We start from the raw sequence: 17,226 nt of genomic DNA, 5'->3' as shown, positions 1-17,226 counted from the left end.
CTAATTGTCTGACTTTGGGGAAATTCCTTAAGCTCTCTGTCCTTCAACTTCCTCAGTGGTACAATGGGGATAATAATACATTCTTCATGGTGTCAGTGTGCAGACTAAGTCATAAGTAACACCTGTATCATTCTCGGAGTCAGCTTGTAAAGAACCCACTTAGGCTAATGGTGCTGATAATCATTTGAACTAGTGTACTTTAAAATGGTGTCAGAAAAAGACTTAGCGGTTTTTTGTACAAATATGATAGCAGGACTAAGCAACTCCTTGCAGAAAGAAAAAATGAAAAAGAATGGGAGAGATATTTTTAGCCCTATTCTTTATCTAAAGAGGCTTTGTGATAACTGAAAATACTGGCAACCAAGGGCAGCTAAGCCTCTACTGATAAACATGCCAACCATCACAGCAGACAGCAATGCAGTCACAGCATCTCAGCCTGCAGAGCTTCGTAGCTGCCACTGTACTGGCCTCAAGACAAGATGTCTTGCTTGACTTACGGCTTTTGGAGAATTTACTCAAGGAGCTGGTAATTGATTTATACTAACCCAGAAAATTCCTATTGCCAATTTCCCAGGAATTAGCATTAGAAATCCCATAAACTGGGCCCTCCCTGGTGGCGCAGCTGGTTAAAGCACAGCACTGAGAGGCTAAAGCCACTTCCACTTGAGTTCAATTCCTGCCTGCCCTGGAGGTGACCACATGGCGTGGCAGACCTCTCCTGACCTGCCCACTGCTCCACTCAGCAGTGTACTTCATCAATCTGCCTGTTCTGCTCCCCACTCTGTCTATGGTGAAGCCTCTTGCCACCCCTGAGCCTCTGGCCTGTACCCCAGTTTTGTATGCACAAATAAATAAATATTAAAAAAAAAAAAAGAAAAGAAAAAGAAATCCCATAAACCATAACATCATTATTCTTCTAACATGAAGTAGGTGGCAACCTGAACTGGTAGAAAAGAGCATGAGTTGTGTGTCCTGGGATCATGGCCACTAAAGAGTAGTTTTGCTGAGCATGACACGAGGGGTTTCGGGGTGGGGGGGGACTGGGAGGTGGGATTGCAGGGGAAGCTAGGCTCCAGCCAGGGTGTCTGGAGCTACAGTGTATTTCTAACATTTCTGTTCCTGTTCTGGTCTAGGCCAGCAGAAGCCTAGCTTCCCATCCTAACTTCCACTCATGAGTCTTCTCCCAAGTAACTGGAGCTGTATGAGGGAAGGATTAGCTTGTGATTTTCTCAAATAAGCCTTCCTACCTGATTTAGTTATTTCTTCAGTACAGTTAATCTGCTTAATTTCTTTTGTGGGGTGGGGGGGGGATTGATGGTAGAGGCAGGACACTTTGTTTGACAGAAAGAAAGGAGAATCTGAAATTCTGTATTTGAAAGGAAGCTGAGTGGGCACTTCAAGACAGCTTGGAACAAGGGAGTCTTGATGAATGTTGGAGGAATGCAGTGAAGATATCAATGTGCCAGTAGAGCCGCAGATGCTCAGTGACAAGCGATGGGGCTGAGAGCTTATCTCCGGCTCTATTTCAGTTACACAGCCATGCTCCTTAGATGGTAACAACTGTGGCCCAATCATCTTAGGTTTTTCCTGTCATGATCTTGGCACATTCCCAAGCTGGCCTGACATTGCAGGAGAAGTCATCTAATTTATGTCTTAGTACTGCACATGGCCATTCTGAAACTTTCCAAGACTGGAGAAAGGCATTTTATAAGCTGAAGATGGAAATATCACCACATTTACCTGAAGTAGAGTCTTGGAATTGTGGAGCCACAAGGGACCTTAGCAATCATCCGATTGCATCCCTTACATATTTAAGAAAACAGCCCTGAGGATAAATGGTTTCTGTAAGATTGTATATTAAAAGCAAGGAGAAATTTTTGAGGTGAGGAAGTTTTTGTGGACTAGAGATAAGTACTTTTGCTACCAAATTTTTGGAGGTAACAATTATCCTTTACAGCATGCTACTTGCAGATGTTTTGATAGTTTGTAGTTGACTTTTTCCCATTCCATTTTTCAGAAACTCAATGTTGAAAGCATTTCAGGTCCACATTTGTGAAGGCACAGTAGATACTGAAGTTTAAAATAATCACAATCACTAATGAGGTGGCTTCTTGAGAACCTTTTTTTTTCCTTTGATGGCATATTTCTTTTTGGTGATTATCTCAGCGAATGAGTTGATCAACTAAGGTATCTGTTGCATACTGACATTACAGCTCTCTGAACGTTTTATGGCCAAGGAAGATTAAAGGGTACACACATTCATCTATTATGTGTTGCTTCTACTTGAGAGAATATTTCAAAAATAAGAGAATTTCATTTCTATGGATTATTTCTTATTTGAATCTGAAATCTGCTGTTAAATTTACCTGACTATTCTAATTTAATTTTTTAAAGTTTTTATGTACTAATTGTGAAATTCCCAGGAAAAGTCATGTGCTTTTTTTCATATTTCAGAAACAGATTTGTCTAACTCTTACATTGTGCATAGAATTTTATTAAAGCTACATCAAGGAGAGAAAAAAAAAAGAAAGGTTTTTTTTATATATAGAAATTAGAACTAATAAATAATTTCTTTACTATTCTTCAGAAAATGGAAAATCATGGCAAGTTTTAAAATCTTACAATGCCTGGTACATAGCATACACTTAGTGAATTTGTTAGAGGAAAGAATTAATGAATATAAAACTGAAACCATTTGAAGTTTCTTGCCCCTAAAAGTCGACTCACAGGATATCAGTTAGTTAAATGTCATATATTTAAAATATGTCCTAGTTGGGTATATTAAGAGTAGCAATGACCCAGGAGTTCAAAGATCCTGGCTCAAGGCCAGGCACCAACAATAAATAAATAACAGAATGTTATTTGTTGACTAAATTCTGCTGAGTCTCAAGTCTTTATAGATGGAATGATTGATTTGGAACAAGTTAATTCTGATATTCCCAGAAGTTTCAAAATTCCACATCTGAATAATTCAAATTAAGGAAAATTGGATATAAATTTAATAAGCACTTATATAGTGCCTATTGTGTGCCAGGTATATAGATGCTTTGCATGGTATGTGATCCTGCAATAATAATAATTAAACATTAACTATGCATGCATAGTTAATTTTATGTATACTGTAAATCATTAAATAATTAATCATTACATAATAATTAAATAATTGTTGTCACATCTTAACATAAAATTCATTATTAATATTCCCAGTGCACATTTCATTTCAGGAAAATAAACTAAAAACTATTGTGCATTCCACAGTAAAAAGTGAAGTAGAAGGCACATATTTTCCTGTAAGTATAGACCAGAAAGTAATACAGTGACAGAAAATTCAATTGGGAGGATACTAACAGGCTTTAATTCCTATGCTTTGTAATAGTCAAAATCTCAAACTAAAGGGGTAGAAATGGACAGGAAGTTGGCAAGCTCATTAAATTCCATGTCTGGACATGCTGTGTGAGTCCTTGTCTTATTATTTTGACAACTGCAGATGCTCTACATATTTTCATTCCTTCCCTGCACATCTATGCTTCTACTCATTTTTCATGGCCAAACTTGGGTACCACTTCCTCTAGGATTTCCCTGAGTCAATACACAGCCACCTTCACTCCACTCAAATGTTCTCTCCCCATACAACATTTCTACCTTGTGTTAATCTCAAGCATATTTCTATTATTCAACTTCCTAGATTTATTACATTACTACCCCATAGTCTTTTTCATTCATTGAACAGTGAGTTTGAGAAGAGGAACTATGCTAGTTCTTTGTTGGGTTCCCAGATCCTTGCAGCATGCCTGACACAAATGACATGCCTAAGATGTTTTTGTTGAATGGGTAATGGGTAGATGACAGCAATAACTGGTATTACTATTCAAATCATTCGAATCATTGGACCTCCTCCTTGCATTATAATTTGATAAGAAAATGTGATGAAAATTGAATGTGTTGCAAAGAGGGCAGTGAAAAGAGAAATGGAGTTCTTGTACATGTGCGCAGTATTTTTAAAATCAACATTTCCTTTAAGTCATCCTTTATTCCCCTTTCCCTGAAGATAGTGGAGAAATTGGAGGAAAATGAAACATAATTTTTAAAATACATTCAACATGTATTGACTGAACATTTATTGTCCACAGTGGTATGAATCCTACATAGATGGAGAATTTATCATCAAAAACACTGTAGTTTAGATATTTAAGAAACATGCATAAGGAAAGAAAGAAATACATGACATTGGAGATCAATGTTTATCTGTAATATGGATCATACAAAGATCAGAAATAAGTTGGCCAGAATTACCAAGAAGCTGTCAGCAGGCAGGAGAGCTAAATTGGATCATCACAGCTCAAAACCTGTTCTCATCTATCAGACTTGTACCTAGACATTGTAAGGTCTAAGGAGATAGCATATCACACACCAAATTTACTAGGGCTTGAAAATCTAAATGACCATTACCAAGACAACTGGATGGTTGATTATGATTTAAATGTGGACACAGAGTAAATAGAACTGTATGCTACTGGAGATGTAGTTGTACAGTGCAAATGCACAGGCCTGACTTCCCACACTGCCTTTCTCTTCAGGAATCAAAGTCTAGATCCAGTATTTCCCTTTGTAAAGCAGTACTGGATAAATAGAGAACCAGGTCATTGCAGGTATTTACTGTATGTGATAACTGTCAATGTTATGGGATTTCAAAAAAATTGAAAGATGACATTCAGAGATCAAAAACACGTTGTTTTAGGTAGCTTAGAGTGTGCAACTATGAACTGCGGACAAACAATCTAAAAAGAAGGGAGAGCATGAGCAAAAAAGTAATTGGTTATTTTATTAGACAAAAGTTATGCAATGAAGAATATTAGAATAACATGAAGGGCTTGATGGGTTAAATGGGACAGCAAGGAATCATAGAAGAGAAAAAGTATTGTACTTCAGGTAAGTGAGTTTGGTTGCAATATGTGAGTTGCATTGAAGGCCATAAGCCCAGAGAAGAGTTTATTAAGAAGTTTCATAATCTACATTGATGGATGAAACTAGGTCACTATCAGTAATGCTGAAACAGAGAGATTAGCAAGTGCAAATCAAGAAGTACCATCTTTTTTTTCCTTACACACAAACACTCCAAAACAAAATATAAACCTATAAGCTATAAAATCTATATGTAATTTAACACAAATCCTGCCTTATTCCTGTGAAATTCTTCAATTATAAAAAATAGAAGATTGAAAAGTCACTGATTCGTCTAGCAAATTTGATTGATTTTTGGGTTGTCAATTAGCAAGTTTGATAAAAATGGTATTTTCACAACAGGCAACCAGAGACCAGACACATTTTGTAGAAGAAGAGGAGGGAGAAGGATCAGGACAGGGACGGGAAAAGCATAAAGGACTATGGTGGTGGGACACAGGTGGAAATTTCATGGAGAAATTATGCATTGTACAAAAATGAAAGATGATGCAATAAATACATATATGTATGTATGTATGTATAAGAATCCATATGATACTAGACAACAACTGGATCATAAGTTTGGATACAGAACAGCAGAAAATGTGGAACATGAACATGAAACTTTTTCTAATGTGTCTAGAAGAAACTGAATAGCAAGGATGTTAAATCTGAATTCCTAGAGTTTCCATTGTAAACAGAAATGGCTGAAATATCATTCATAACTTTAATATATATGTGTGTGTGTGTGTGTGTGTGTGTGTGTGTGTATCTTTAAAATAAGAATTTTAAAATAAATGGGATTTTCAAAGCATCAGTACATTGTGTGTCCTAAAGGGGAAGTAATATTACAATAAGTAAATATTGTCTCCCAAAATGTCCTAGTGATATCCCTAAAATACTTTCAAACACTCTCTAATATTGGTAACCCAACTAACAGGAATGTTGCAGAAAACAGAAACAGGACCTTTGTGAGAAGTTTGATTACCTGTATGGCATTCTGGAGGAGAGAAAGAATGAAATGACCCAAGTTATTACTCGAACCCAAGAGGAGAAACTGGATCATGTCCGTGCTCTGATCAAGAAGTATTCTGATCATTTGGAGAATGTATCGAAGCTGGTAGAATCAGGAATCCAGTTCATGGATGAGCCAGAAATGGCAGTGTTTCTACAGGTAAGCCTTCTTTAGCACCAGAGGGAACTAACCAAGGTGGGTGTTTGGAGAAGTCAGTGTCATGATAGTTTTATTATTTTGCTTATCTTATTTTGCTCTATTTTGCCAACTAAAATATAGATGTGTTATGAGTTTTTATCTCCATCTGTTTAAACAATTCCATAAGCATATATTTAAGGACTATGACATCAGTTAAATACAAGAGAGTTCTGGTATAAAATAGCAGTTATTTATGGCATTTAAAAACTAAGCTATGAGATTTTCAGAGTCAGCAGAGGAAAGAATTAAGTCTCAATACCGTCTTTGATGAAAAGAATTTAAGTAGGCCTATCTTTTGTTTACTTTCACAGAATGCCAAAACCCTGTTACAAAAGTAAGTAATTTTCATTTCATAAAAATTGCATACTTTTCATTTTTATCTGAGGTTATCAAACTTTAAACAGTGACAGAAAGTGGCAACTTGTCTTTGTTGCAGAATTTCTGAAGCATCAAAGGCATTTCAGATGGAGAAAATAGAACATGGTTATGAGAACATGAACCACTTCACAGTCAACCTCAATAGAGAAGAAAAAATAATACGTGAAATTGATTTTTACAGAGGTTTGTTAATCTTGTGACCATTTGGCAAAAATTGCAGGTGTGTGAAAGCTGCAGAAGGATTCAGTGGGAGGAAAGGGGGATTCAGAATCACCTCCAGAATGGATGTCAACAATTTTACAAGGAACATAATCCAATGTGAAGCTCTATTTCATTACAGAATCATAAGTTTGTTGGCTGGATTTATTTAGCTTTTTATATCATAGTGGCTATTATAGTGCTATCATTTGAAGCATCTGATTCTGAGAAGTAAAAAAAAAAACAAACAAACAAAAAAAAAAACTGATGGTAATGATGAGCTATCTCAACTTCAACCCTACACAAGGTGTTAGCCAAATGATGTAAAGTATCATCAGATGCAAGGTTAAAGATGAGATAAAAATAAAACATAGAAGACACTTGGCTAATATTATAGATATCCACTCAATCAAACTTTAGAGGGCAAATTGGAAATAAAGCCAGTTCTATATGACCAGATATATTCCATAAGTTATAAACATCCCCCTGCCCTTTAGGCCAGAAGTCCCACTCCTGGACATTTACCCTGATGAAATAATTGGAAAGTGAAAAGTAACCTTGGAACTAATCAAAACATTGATCTCCTGATTCACCATAATGCATCTGATTGACATGACAAGACTCTTCAGCTAAGCCATTAGCAGTGGCAGGAAGCTGCATCAGTGTCCACATGTGTAATTTTAGAAGGACATCTTCAGGATGGAGTTTTTTTTTTTAATTATATAATATTGTCTGTCCACAAATGCCTTCGTAAATATTAAGATCAATGGGTCAGAAAAAGAAGCATTGCATTGGTAGTCAAAATTGAGCTTTCACAAATCAGTGGAGATGTATTAAAATAAGACAAGTGTTTTGGATCTTTTCTGAGATGGAAAGAGAGTAGTGTTTCCATTTAATTTGACAGAGATAATTAAATGACAATCCCTGCCCTCCAGAAGCTTGCAGAAGTGACAGCACATTTTAAAATGTGTAGGGGGATGAGGCAGATGGTGCCCAGTGGTGATGAGAGTGCACTTTGCACTGGGAAAGGGAGCAGAGGATAGTATTGATTGTGTCCATCTTCACACTTGTGCTGTCCACATTTAACCAGAAGCATAAATCACCAACTTTGGCCCAGTGTTTGTTGGAGAGAATTTTTCTAGCCTTGACTTGACCCTGGGCTATAAGCATTGGGCACTAATTGTTTCTATGGTTGCAATAGTAATTATAATAATTTTTGAAAACACATTACCAGAAGATGAAGATGAAGAAGAAGAAGGAGAACAAGAAGACGAAGGAGGAGAAATAGAAGAAGTCAGAGAAATAGAAGAGGTAGAAAATATTCGAACAGAGTCATCAGGAGAAGATGAAACTGCAGAGGAAGGTTTGGAGCCCTCTCAACTGGCCTCGGAGCTCCAGGCTGCCACTCAGGCACATCCAGTTTCCTCTCCAGAGCCTCCTGCTACAGATGCCCCAGTGACACAGGTAACCATCCTTGGGTTTCTTTAAGAATGCAGATGTGCCTTCTTGCTGAATAGCCTAAACAATTTATTCTACCTAAAGAAAAAGACAGCTATACGCCAGACATTTGCATGTGGAAAAGACAAAAGATTTTAGAGCAATACTGCATCAGGGAGAAAGGTCTTCTTGGTAACTCACAGGTTTGTTGTTATATAATTTGGCAAGACTTAGTTTAAGATAATTTGCCCAGCAGTCTGAAGAAATGTTTGTCGGGAAAGTGTGTGTGTGTGTGTGTGTGTGTGTGTGTGTGAAGTTGGTATATGGATTGGGTATGCACTGAAAATGAATTTTAGGTATTGGGTAAAAAATTAAAATGACTATACTTTAAGAATTTTGAATTTTCTGTAGCTAATAAAAGGCAAATAGGGAAGTGATAATAGTTTGTCCTTCTTACTTATCCTGAAATATAATTATATCTTTCATTCACTGGAAAAACAACTGAAGCCTAGCATGGGACTGTCACTTGATGTTGACAGAATTGTATCAAAAATTTCTAGGAAATTAGTTCATCCAGATGCTGTACCTCATTGATTGACCTTGTGTTCTAAGATGTCACAGTCCAGTTTTAAAGCCTTTGTGTTGACTCCATGATACCTAGCGTAGACAGGTCCTAACCTATTGATCTTATATGCATTATAAACTCATCAAAAGAAGACCTGGTGTTGCTCCTACTTTGAGAGTAGACTGAAATGATTTATAGAAACAAGAGTCAGAGAGGGACTTCCTCTGAGGAGACTATGGAATTATAGTCTTTGCTCTCTTTTCATAGGAAACCAGATTAAAATGCTATTTGCAGTTCCTAGGATCTTGAAATTCTGTATATAATCAATTGTTCTTAAACTGAAAAAGATGCAGTTACTAAATGAGAGTAGATTTGGTGAATATGATCAATTTTAGGCTTCATAAAAACAGTTTAGGGGGTCCACACATAATGTCAAAAATTAATTCAGGCTAATAGTTTGACCTTCTATAGCTGATCTTTTATTAGCAACTTTCATTGTGGGCTTCTGCTCTGTCTTCTCAGGCTACCAATTAATGAAAGACAAGCCCAGAAAAGAAGGAGGGTACATATAGCTGCCCAGGAGGGAGAGGGCTAGGTCAGTATCACTTCCTGCAGCTTTGGCCAGGGTGGGGTGAACTAAATGCACCCTAAGTTAAGCACTGCAGACAGAGATCTCACAGTTTTCAAACCTGAAGGAAACTAAAATCGATTGCTTTTCTTCTTCCCTTTTTTTTTTTTTTACTTTAAATTTATTTGTCCTGATTAAGGGGGAGGTTGTACCCACTGACTCTCAGCAGACCACAGAGTCTGAAACTCCAGTCCCTGCAGCAACGGACACTGCGGATCCCTTATTTTACCCTAGTTGGTATAAAGGCCAAACTCGGAAAGCCACTACCAACCCACCTACCACCCCAGAGAGCCAAGGTCTGGGGCACATAGGGCCTACAGAAGCTGAGGAGTCGAATGTGCAGAAGGCAGAAGTGGCAGAAGCCTCAGCCAGTGAGAGGGCAGCAGTGAGTGGTAAGGAAACTAGTTCACCTGCAGCTACTTCTCAGGTTAGTGTTGATGCTCTTGTGCCTGGATGCTTCCCCATGCTGTCTAGGGTTCTGTTGGAATCACAGCAAGAAAGAAGGGCTCTCTCCCTGGTGGTGCAACGGGTTAGGACACAGCACTGCAAGCTAGCCGCAGCTGCTTCAGTGCAAGTTCCATCCCGGCCACTCAGGTGATCCACATGGCGTGGCAGACCTCTCCTGACCCACCCGCTGCTCCCCTCAGCAGTGTACTTTGTCAATCTGCCTTTTCTGCTCCCCACTCTGGTGAATCCTCTCATCGCCCTTCACCTCTGGTTTGTATCCTAGTTCTGTATGCATAAATTAATTAATAAATCTAAAAAAAAAAAAAGGGCTCTCACCTGGGCAGAGAGGAAACATGTCTTCGGGAAAAACACAGAAACAACTCAAATCCCTTCCCACCTCTGCCTGGCTTGTTGTTTAAGCCTTATATAAAAGAAAAATTGGAAACCAAATTTAAATTCACGTTTGCCCATGTGTGGTGACTTCACACCTGACTTCTGGGGGAGTGGGTGCAAGCAAGCCTGGCCCTGAGGCATGCAGTTGAAATCTGCTTTGTCTGTGGTAACTGGCTGTGTCTCTGGTTCTTTGCAATGGCTACTTGCCCTTGCTCCTCCTTGGGCTTCAAAGACTAATCACCTGCTTTTGTGTCATTCCCAGCAACCCCCAAGGAGCACATCTGAACTGAATTTTAAGTCTGCTCTGGAAAATAACCTCTGATTCATGGATCTGGGGAATGTGCTGGCTGTAGCTAGGCAAAAGCAGTTGGGGCTTCATTAAACTGGGCTTCCTAAGCATGTGCCTAGGGAAAAGCCCAGAAAGGCATAGGTTACCTCATTTTTTTTTTAAAGGGGAAACTGAATACTTTCCACCACTACCACCCCCTTTTTTGTAATGAACATTTGAAATCCATGTCTTCTTCCTAACACTGGGCAGATATTTGCATGATTTGAAGATTCCATAGAAGAAATCTTCTATGACATCTTCACAAGGAAAAACGTTCATGGTTACTCCATACCCATGAGCATTCCTAAATGCCGTGTGTGTGTGAGTGTTGCACAGACAAGGAGCTGTCAAAGAAATGTTGCAGTTCCCTACTCCTGGGTCATCAGGTGTATGAACATCAAACTTTTTTTTTTTTTCAGTAATCAGATGATTACTCAAGTGAATTTCAATTTCTTGCAGTAATAAAAGGAAATGGCTTTTGAAAAGTTAAAGTAATAGGCTTTGTGCTATATAGTTGAAAATAAATGTTCGGCATGAGAAAACTTTTGAAGGTAGACTTTAAGTTATAAAAATGGAGTAGATTATTTCTAGAAAAACCACATGTCTGAGGGAAGTTGAACACAGAGTAGCTGTTTTCTAAAAAAGACTACTGTTATATCCTCATGAGGAGCAGCATGTAATAGGGCTCTGAATCAAAGTAAAAGATCCAGTCATGTTGGAAATGATGTTGAAAAAAGTATTTGTGATAACATCAGTGAAGCTTTCTTCTTGTTTTCTCACAGGAGTTAGCAATCTGCCTAGCGCTTTTGGCTTTTCTTATACTTCACTACATCTGGCGTCAGATTCAGTGCTTGATTTTTACCTTAATGGGTAGGAAATATTTTCTTTTTCATTGACTAACATCTCATGTAGCTTCTTCCATAATGTTCCTCTTCTTTAGGCACAGAGATGAATTTCTCCCCAGCCTTGAGGCTCAGCCATCTAAAATGAACTAAGATACTAGACAATTCTCATGGCCTCATGCACCTGACAATGCAATCTCCTCAAGACACCTTCCTGAGGATACTTGCTCAATTATCTAATCCTGCATGGAGGGGACTCCTGATTCATAACAGTGACTCAGTGGGCAATTATTCAGTAATCCAGTTGGAGGAAACCCATTATAATGGTTATGAGGGCAGGCCAATTTGTAAAGCATTCATGGAGTGTGCGATTTCCCTGCTCTTATTATATAGGGAGGAGCAGCAAAGGACTGCCTCAGAAATATGTAGGATTTCCATAGATTCAGTAGCAGCATTTCATCCTCTCACTCCAAAATTGCCTAGGGAGTGATCCAATGATCCCAACTGAGGATACTTTTGTAGGAGGTTTCTGCAGTGGTAGGCTGGTGCACTCTTTTTTAACTCTCAAGACCCTCAGTCTCTCCTGTGGACAGAAACATCAGGGTAGCTGCAGCCAATTGAACTCTAAGTGAATTAAGAGTCGAAAGATCAGGGGTCATCTAGCAGCCTTAGGAAAGTCTGCTAAGCAGCTTTTCAAAGCAAAGTTAGAAAGCCAACAAACAGTCCCTGCGTATTATTGTTGAGTCACATTTCTCATAGTCAAGCCTTTTCTATTTTAGTGTTATGAATTTTGCTAATGAACTGACATCTTAATCTTTTAATAACTTTTTGAATGTTATCAATTTAATTAATAGTATTCTAAAAATTTAAGCCCCATGTACTTTTGAGAAGACCCTGCTGGACTTGAGACCCAGCTCCCTATGCCTGTAGCTCAGAAGCAATTCAGAATGACTGGTGCTGAAAGGCTTCAGCTATTCCTGGCTCCTTGACTTTTCTCTGGATTGACAATGACTTTTCTTGAAGCTTCTCTCATACAGGTCCTTTCTGCTTCATTAATTTTCAGTGATGGTGGTGGGATCTCCATGGGTCCCTGTCATGTCTGTAATTTTAGGGGAGTGAGACCTGCCCCCACTGTCTAGTAGTCAGCCTATAACCTGTGTATACTAGAGTTTCTGAGAGTCCTTATAGTCTGCTCAGGTGCATAACACCTACTCCCATCATTTGTGATGAAGAGCAGTGGAAGGATATACTGGCCATGAATTCAGTGGGGCAATGAGAAGCAAGAAAACTCCATGCTTTACTGGAATATTCTAATTATGGATCTGAATAATTGTCTGAAGAGTTCAGTTTACATGTGGAAAATTTAGGATTGTGGTTTTGTCATCATATGTCCTTGTATTGCTTCTCTGAGGCTGCAGGGGAGTCATGCTTCTTGTCTGTCATTTACTGAGCCCATGTAATGTGCACTCACATTCATCTGGCAACCTGGTGAGGTGAAGTTGGAACAGGTGTTGTGAGGTAAGATGAGTGGACCTTCGATATTGCAAAGAACCTTGCTGGTATAGTGCTCAGTGTTTGAGAAAAGGCCTTTCACATAAGAAAGAAATCTATCATGACAGAGTACTAATATTTGATCCCTGAAAAGGGACATGGAAAGCTCTATAGAGACCTACTCATAGTATCAAATTCCTGGCCTCTGTGATTTATTTACAGGCCTGATAGCCCTTCATCATCTAAGAACCCATGCACTAACCTAATAAGTGTCAAATCCAATGTTGCCTTGTTGGAATTTGATACTTAATCCTTAAGTCTTTCTCTGAACATTTAGGATGTAACACAAAAGTTCCTTTTTCATTGGTATTTCACCTCTGCCTACTCTGAGGTCCCATGTCAGGCAATGAGATTGCGTTAGAAGCTCATAACATCTGAGGCTTATTTGCTGAACTGTAAGCTCACTACAGCCCCCATCAGTGGAAACACAAATCTTTCAAGAGGATAAATGTTCTATTTCCAGGTGTTTTCCTTGTAGCCATTCATATGGTGAAGCCTGCCCTTTCTTTTAATGACTGATTTTTCATGCTATCTAATCTCTGTTTATCATTTGTCTTCTCTGCTTATTTAGTCACATAGGCAGGTTATTTTTTAATAAGTGGCTATAGCAAAAACCAGACATCACTTCTCCACCAGTGGTGAATGGAGAGTCTGGCTTTTTGTTAGATTAGCGTGTCATTGCTGCATCCTCAACCTCACTGTCAAAGAGAAAATAATTTCCCAATAAGATTTGAACTCAGACCTAACAGCAAATTTCACCACCTGATTCCCACTCATTCTGTAGGATACACTTTGAAACTTATCATGTCCTGTCCTTCTATCCTTCCAGAAAGGATGGGAAAAATGTCAAAAATCACACTGAGCAAAATCCTTATGCATACATTGGTCTTTAGCACAAAATCACCCTCTAAGTTTCCACCTTGCTAGGCCATGTTGCGCTACACTCTGTTAATACAAAAAGAGTTTGGTGGAAACAAAATTTGGTCAACCTGATGTGGCAATTTTTAAATTTATTTTGAAAAATTACATTATACCCTAGTCAATCTCAGACGATAGAGTTATAATAAAGAAAAGGACCCCCGGCCCTCCCTGGTGGTGCAGCGGGTTAGAGCACTGCACTAAGAAGCTTAAGCCACTTCTGCATGAGTTCGATCCCCGCCTGCCCCGGAGGTGACCACATGGCGTGGCAGACCTCTCCTGACCTGCCCGCTGCTCCCCTCAGCAGTGTACTTCATCGATCTGCCTGTTCTGCTCCCCACTCTGTCCTTGGTGAATCCTCTCACCCTCCGCATCTCTGGCCTGTACCCGAGTTCTGTATGAATAAATAAAAAAATCTTTAAAAAAGAATATTCAGCATTCTTAAAAAAAAAAAAAGAAAAAAAAGAAAAGGACCCCAAAGAGCAGCCCTTAGAAAGCTGTCTCGAACCTCATTTCCTGGGGAGTCTTCCTGTGTCATTTCCCTGTCCGATTGGTTTCCAGCCATCCCTTCCTTTTCCTATAGTACTTGCAAGCAAATTATATTTTGGGATGAATTATACATGAATCATCTCCATTCCCACCCCCATGGACAATTAGCATTTTATTGGGAATGTGAGTGGCAATCAGTTTTTCCAGTGTAAACAGCAATAATGAGAGTCCTTTCCTTTTTCCTTCCCCCTTTTCCAAATGAAGCTTGGTGATGTTGTGTGGAAGAATTTGTCCAAACCATTTCATGGGTACTGTTTAGGGAGCAGGGGACTTCTAGAGAAATGTCTCCCTGTTTGGTGGACAAATGTGGCAGCTGCTCTGGCTGATACTTGAGCTGGACCATGGCAGCTGCTTCAAGGTCAGAGAACCCCCTCTCCCTTACTTTTATTATTTCCCGCCCAGTGGGAACCAATTGCTTTGAATGTAGAGGAGAGACTTTGACGTTAAAATATTTATAATTTCTGCCTCTATCAATAACCACAATTCAATGACTTCATTAGAGCATGAAGTTGTAGTTGAAAAGTCCCTAAAAGCTTTACCAAATGATAACTATTTATTGTTTTAAGAATAGACTACCTACTTTTCACATTCCAATCTTCAAATCTGAAAACAGACAAGTTGAGAAGTTCTGCTAAGGCTTGGAACACTAGAAAGATTAGTGTACTTAAGTGAAAGGACTTTGTTCTGGTCCTGTCACTTCTACATATAACTCTGGATACTTAATTTATTTGAGCCTCAGTTTTCCTATTGATAAAATGAATCAAATATGAAAAATTCATATATTTACACAAAAATAGAGTGACAAATCTAGCACAAAGAACCAGGTGAATTGTTTCAGGATGTTTTCATTGGGAGGGATATGGACTGAGGCCTAACAAATCAATAATTAATAATTATAGATAATAATAGATTTTCAGTGAAATAGACAATCTATTGTATTTCTCAAAATACGACTTGCTAAGAAGTTCTTACATAAATATCCACATCCCAACTGTTTTCAAATCTCCTCCTGGGCACTCAGTTAGCTGAATGTTTACACAGCTGCCACTGTCACTTTAAATGCAATAAACTACATAAAATCCATGTTGGCTCAATTCTGAAGTCCTTCTCAAAGGTACTCAGACCTTCTAAAGATCTTGTTGCCCAATAGAACAGAGACTTAGAATGTACACATCAGAGGCAGTCACAAAATACTAGAATTATGAAGAGATGAAAGATTTGTTATTTTCTAAATTTACCTGTTTTGTCATTTCAGTAAGTTTTGACAAATATATAGCATTATATAGCCACAACTACAATTAAGATTTAAAACATTTCCATCCCTCCAAAAAAATTCTCTCATGTACCTTTGCATGAGAACAGGAAAGTTCTTTCCTTCTATCCCAGTTGATGTTTGCTTATCATTGGACATTTACACATTTTAGAAGGTCTCCTAAATGAAAACATGTAGTATATAGATTTTTGTGCTGGCCTTTTTTAACTTAGCATAATGCATTCTTGATTCATAGATTTTGTTGTATCTATCAGTAGCTCCCTATCTGTTTATACCTGAGTAGTATGTCTGTATCACAATTTATCAACTCATCACTTAATGGATGCTTGTGTTAGCAATTATGGCTATTATAAATAAAACTGCTGTGAATACTTACATATACATCTTTTGTGAATGTTTGTCTTAATTTTCCTTGTATAAATACCTATGTGTAGAATTTATAATAAATTCATGATAAGCTTCATAAGAAACTGTCAAAGATTTCCACAGTGGCTATTCCTTTTATGTTTCCACCAAAAAATATTAGAGTGTTCTAATTACTCCACTTCCTAACTGGCCTTGATATTAAATCATTTTTTAATATTTTAATCCTTTTAATGGATGTACATGGTTTCTTTTGTTGTTTTAATTTATATTTTCCAGATGATTAATGATGCTTAGCATATTTTAAGTGTTTATCAATCATTGTTATATTTTCTTTGATAAAATATTTGTTCACATTTTGTTCACTTCTTTTTGTGAGGCTGTTTATCTTCCTAGAGAATCTTCATGTATTTTAGATAAAAATCCCTATCTGACAGGTTTTGCAAATATTTTGCCCATGTGTTTGGTTTTTCATTTTTTTAACTGTGTATTATGAAAAGCAAACATTTTTAGTTTTGTAGAAGTTCAATTTGTCAATTTTTCCCTTATGATTTGTTTTCTTATGTCCAATTTAAGACATCTTTGCTTAACCCACATTTTCTTCTAGTATTTTATAGTTTTAACTCTTAAAATTATATCTAAGGTCATTTTAAGTTAACTTTTGCATATGTGAGGTAAGGAATAAGATTTTATTTTTTTCCCCATGTAGATATTCACTTGTTCCAATACTATTTGTTGAAAAGATTAACCTTTACCTCAGAGAATTACCTTGATGACTAGAAATTTGATGACTAGAAATTCAGATGACAATGAGCTATGCCTGGACTTTATGATCAGATGTTTGTCTGTCTATCTATCTATCTGTATATATCTATATATATGGTATATCTTGTCAATACCACACTGTTTTGATTTTCATTGATGTCTCTAAGTTAGGTAATGTAAAACCTTGACTTCATTAGTTTTATTTGTTTTCTCTATTGCTCTATTTTTGTCTATTTTCTATTTTGTTCATTTCTGCTCTTTATTATTTTCATCCTTATTTTGGTTTAATTTTCTTTTTTTTTTCTAGTTTCTTAGGGTAAACCAGGGATTGTTGATTTGAGCTATTTCTTATTTTCTAATGTAAGCATTCAGTGATACAATTTTTCTTCTATTCACTGCTTTAGCTACATCCTATGAGATTTGAAGTATTATATTTT

General features: G+C 37.6%; 1 protein-coding gene across 4 annotated transcripts in view; it reads left to right on the top strand.

Moving 5' to 3' along the window:
* The window catches only part of TRIM55 (tripartite motif containing 55), a 42,138-nt gene that overhangs the window by 13,079 nt on the left and 11,833 nt on the right, over nucleotides 1-17,226 (top strand). The window contains exons 5-10 of one of the 4 annotated variants that reach the window (XM_012722917.1): nucleotides 5,882-6,115; nucleotides 6,466-6,488; nucleotides 6,591-6,715; nucleotides 7,965-8,194; nucleotides 9,500-9,787; nucleotides 11,311-11,398. The exons of 1 other annotated variant lie outside the window; for it this stretch is intronic. In XM_012722917.1, coding sequence (XP_012578371.1) covers nucleotides 5,882-6,115; nucleotides 6,466-6,488; nucleotides 6,591-6,715; nucleotides 7,965-8,194; nucleotides 9,500-9,787; nucleotides 11,311-11,398 — 988 coding nt within the window. The remainder of the gene's footprint in view (nucleotides 1-5,881; nucleotides 6,116-6,465; nucleotides 6,489-6,590; nucleotides 6,716-7,964; nucleotides 8,195-9,499; nucleotides 9,788-11,310; nucleotides 11,399-17,226) is intronic. 2 more of the 4 variants (XM_004679834.2, XM_012722918.1) reach the window with 2 other exon arrangements.

The sequence above is a fragment of the Condylura cristata genome, unplaced genomic scaffold (assembly GCF_000260355.1).
Source record: "Condylura cristata isolate star-nosed mole 26May11 unplaced genomic scaffold, ConCri1.0 scaffold00009, whole genome shotgun sequence".
NCBI classification, from domain to species: domain Eukaryota; kingdom Metazoa; phylum Chordata; class Mammalia; order Eulipotyphla; family Talpidae; genus Condylura; species Condylura cristata.
This window is presented reverse-complemented; position numbering and strand designations above follow the sequence as displayed.